This window comes from Panthera leo, chromosome B2 (assembly GCF_018350215.1).
Source record: "Panthera leo isolate Ple1 chromosome B2, P.leo_Ple1_pat1.1, whole genome shotgun sequence".
Lineage (NCBI taxonomy): Eukaryota > Metazoa > Chordata > Mammalia > Carnivora > Felidae > Panthera > Panthera leo.
Genome location: NC_056683.1, coordinates 124,313 through 128,448, shown reverse-complemented (window position 1 = coordinate 128,448; position 4,136 = coordinate 124,313). Strand labels below are relative to the sequence as shown.

At 59.1% G+C, this 4,136-nt stretch overlaps 1 protein-coding gene across 1 annotated transcript in view; it reads left to right on the top strand.

Moving 5' to 3' along the window:
• The first annotated feature begins 1,316 nt into the window (after window positions 1-1,316).
• Window positions 1,317-4,136, top strand: part of TRIM15 (tripartite motif containing 15) — a 7,486-nt gene continuing 4,666 nt past the window's right edge. The window contains 5 exon segments of the mRNA XM_042937457.1: window positions 1,317-1,350; window positions 1,524-1,589; window positions 1,592-1,851; window positions 3,021-3,116; window positions 4,081-4,136. Coding sequence (XP_042793391.1) covers window positions 1,317-1,350; window positions 1,524-1,589; window positions 1,592-1,851; window positions 3,021-3,116; window positions 4,081-4,136 — 512 coding nt within the window.

The following is a 4,136-nucleotide window of genomic DNA, read 5'->3' as shown; positions in this document are numbered from 1 at the left end:
CACTGGAGGCCAGGAGAGGAGGCCGGGAGAGGAGGCTGGGAGAGGAGGCTGGGAGAGGAGGCTAGGAGAGGAGGCTGGGAGAGGAGGCTGGGAGAGGAGGCTGGGACTGGAGGCCAGGAGAGGAGGCCGGGAAAGGAGTCTGGGAGAGGAGGCTGGGAGAGGAGGCTGGGACTGGAGGCCAGGAGAGGAGGCTGGGAGAGGAGGCTGGGAGAAGAGGCTAGGAGAGGAGGCCGGGAGAGGAGGCTGGGAGAAGAGTCTAGGAGAGGAGGCTGGGAGAGGAGGCTGGGAGAGGAGGCTGCGACTGGAGGCCAGGAGAGGAGGCCGGGAAAGGAGTCTGGGAGAGGAGGCCAGGAGAGGAGGCTGGGACTAGAGGCCGGGAGAGGAGGACGGGAGAGGAGGCTGGGAGAGGAGGCTGGGACTGGGGGTCGGGAGAGGAGGCTGGGAGAGGAGGCTGGGACTGGGGGCCGGGAGAGGAGGCTGGGAGAGGAGGCTGGGACTGGGGGCCAGGAGAGGAGGCCGGGAAAGGAGGCTGGGAGAGGAGGCCGGGAAAGGAGGCTGGGAGAGGAGGCCAGGAGAGGAGGCCGGGAGAGGAGGCTGGGAGAGGAGGCCAGGAGAGGAGGCTGGGACTGGAGGCCAGGGGAGGAGGCTGGGAGAGGAGGCTGGCACTGGAGGCCGGGAGAGGAGGCTGGGAGGGGAGGCTGGGAGAGGAGGCTGGGAGAGGAGGCCAGGAAAGGAGGCCCAAACTGGAGGCTAGGACTGATCCCAGCCCCATAGCTTCCCAGCTTCGTGACTTCACATGTCTTCTTCGTAAAAAGAGAGTAATCATCCCTGTCCCAAAGGGTTGGTATTAGATTGGACACAATAATATGAAAATACTAAGCCAACACAAATGTCTGCTACCTTTGGGGCTGGGTTTTGTAAATTTTATCAATACAAATCATTCATATTGCAGTTTCTCGCTTTCTCTCACCTGAAGTTAGAAAGTAAAATTGAAGCACAACGTGACCCAGCGTCATCCTGTTGGGGACACTGGCTCTGGGGCTGGCAGGGCGCACAAGCCAAGGAGGCCAGCCTGGGCAGAGGAGGGGCCCCCGAGAGCACCTCGTGCCACAGGATGGACTTTGCCGCCCCGGACACACCTCAGAGCCGGAGGTTTATGGCTCCCACCTGCTCTGCTGGACAGGAAGTGGAGTCTCTTCCCACGTCTCTCCACCCTCCGTGGTCCAGGGAGTGGTTCCAGGAAACCGTGCTCGGCTCCCCAGCCCAGGAACAGAGAGCAGGCTGACCAGGCTGGGAAATGCTGGGTGATTCGAGCCATGCTGGAGTTTGAACCCACTCAGCTGATGGGTGGTTCCGGGGAAGCACACGTGGCTTCCCTGTCTCAGCCTCCCGTGGTCTTCCCTCAGTGACTCACGCAAACGTGACTCATTTTGGGGAAGGACATTCGTGTGGCCTGAGGTAGAGGCCTCAGTGGACAGGCTGGGGAAGGCACCGTGATGCCCTCAGCCCCTTCCCACGAGGAGGCCACCAGTCCGGCCTGCAAGAGGCCCCACAAAGGGCCTGTGGACACACCTCCTGCTGGCCGTGCCTCATCTGCCCTCTGGGATGGGGGCCCAGCCCTCCTGCAAGGTCCTGCTGTGTCCATGGTGCAAGGAGGAGGGGCACACGGACCCTGTCACAGTCCCCGTGCCGCTGGGCACTCTGGAGGAGATGCATTGTGAGGAACACGGGGAGAAGGTATGTTTCTTCTGCGGACATGATGCTCAGCTCCTGTGCATGCGCTGTCGAGAGGGCCCCTCCCACCACACCCACGCCGTGGGCTTCCTGGACGGGGCCTGCCAGCCCAACCAGGTAAGAAGCACGGCTTTACCTCGGGCCTTTGGGGGTGGGACAGTGTCTGGTCACACGTAGTGGAGGGAACGGGATAGGGGTCCAGGTTAAGGCCCTGGCTGGCACATCAGGGGACTCCAGCGTAGGGACACGGGGGACACTTCCAGATGGAGAGGGCCATGGGTCACTTGGATGTGTGGCTGTTCACAGTCTTGCAGGAACTTCAACTCCAGCCTCAGAGGCCCCTCGGTGATGGATGCCAAGAACCGTAAGCATGAGTTGGCTGCCCTTGGGACAATCCACCCACTGTGTGCAGGCTGAGCCAGGCCTCCCGGGACCCAGACTGGAGACTTCGCAAAGCCCTGGCTGCTGGACTCAGAGGGATGAGGCGGGAGGGGCCAGCAAGGGCGACTGGCAGGCAGGGCTCCTCCCTGTGAGAGTGGGCATGACCTGGCCCATCCAGTCTCAGGGAGGCTGCCCCCTCTGTCTGCCTCCAGATCCCTCCCACCATCCAGTCACCAGGTCTGCAAGCGATTTCTCAGAGGCACCTCTTGGGTCTTTAACTCGGCCTCATCCCCACAACCGCCACCAAATCCAGGGCGTCAGTGCTTCACCCAGACATTGGACGGCCTCGGACGTGTTCCCTGCCTCCACTCTCTCTGTCTCCGATCACCCTCCAACCCTCCACGAGGTACATCTTCCGCAAACGCACAGCAGACCACGTTGCTCCCCTGCTCAAAACCCTCCTGTGGCTCCCTCGTGCCCCTCATCTCCCAGCCGCCCCTCCCAGGACCTGAGCATCCAGCTGGACTGGCGGCTGGGCACCTGCTCCTTCCTGCTTCCGGCTCCTTCTCACGTAGCTACTTCCTCCGACACTGCTCTCTCTCCCCCAACTCCTTTTTAAACCATTTCAGCAATTTCCACGTGTGCAGTCCAGGGACACACAGTACACTCCACCTCTCTAGACCCACTGTACGTGCTTTCTGTCTCTGAGATCCCCCCCTGTGCCCTTTGTGTTCCCACCTCGGCTGCCAGTTTCGTCGTGACTGACTCATCTCAGGTGCTGGTCTGTTCAGGTCAGCCCTTTCCACTGCTGAATCCCTCAGTGGTCAGCCGTGTGCCTGGGACCCAGCAGACAACTTGTAACTGTGAGTTAAGCCACCCCTTTCTGCCCATTCTTCTCCCCACAGGACGGTGTCAGGACTCAGTTGGAAGCCCTGAGGGTGGAGGGAGAAGAGATTGAGGACATAAAGAGTCGGGAAGACCAGAAGTTCCAAATGCTTCTGGTAAAGAGCGTCTGGGCATCTTGTCTTCTGGGGGTTTTCTTAGCAGACTGGGGGCCTGGCAGGTGAGAAGAGGCAAACTGTTCTCATTCACTTCCCTATGTGTGCACAAGGGCATTTGGGGTCAAGGTTTTGGAGTCCCAGAGCATCACAGCTGGAAATGGTTCTGACGACTTCTAGCCCAAGATCCACTTATCAGCCACTTTACAGAGCAGAAAGCTGAGGTCCAGGAAAGTGATGCTCCCAAGGCCACACAGCAAAGCCCACGTTCACGCTGACATGGCTGTAGAACCTTGGCCCTCAGCAACCCTTCCCATCCCAGTCTCAGTGCCTGAAAGCATCGCCTTCAGATGGGAAGCTTGGGGCCAGGAAGTGTATACAAGGGTCTGCTCTCTAGTCTGGCCGTGAGGCTGACCCTAGACCATGAGGGTGTCCCTGGGCATGGTAGGTGAATGGTGGGGCTCCCTGCTCCCAGCTACATGGTTATTTATCCAAGACGAAAGCTGCAGTATGAGAATTTCTGGTACCCTGACCAAGAGACAAGTTTTGGGACAGGAAGGGATCTCCAGCATCCTTGTGCCCCCCTCAGAGTGTGCCCCACAGGAGGCAATGTCGGAGACCAAGACCAATGCCACACACTCTGCGTTGCCTGTAACCTCACTTGCTTCGCTTGCGTGGCTCTCCGATTAATGACTACTGCCATCTCCCCTGGGCCCTAGGGGAGGTGGGGTGAGGTTAGTGTGAAAGTTCAGTGTGGCTCAGAGGATATAACATGTATGACAGGTAGAATCTCCAGGTAGGACAAGAACAGAGCCCTCATCACGTTAAGTTTACCCTGAGACCCATCATATTATACGAGAGACTTAGTTAGTCCTTATCACTCTTAACAGTAAGAATACCGATGACCCTCCTGGAACCCAGCTTCTGAGCTTCGTCCTGGCCACGTCTGTATTTTTGCCTCTCACAGACTCACATCGAAATCAGGAAGCAGCAGGTAGAAGCCGTGTTTGAGAAGTTGCAGCA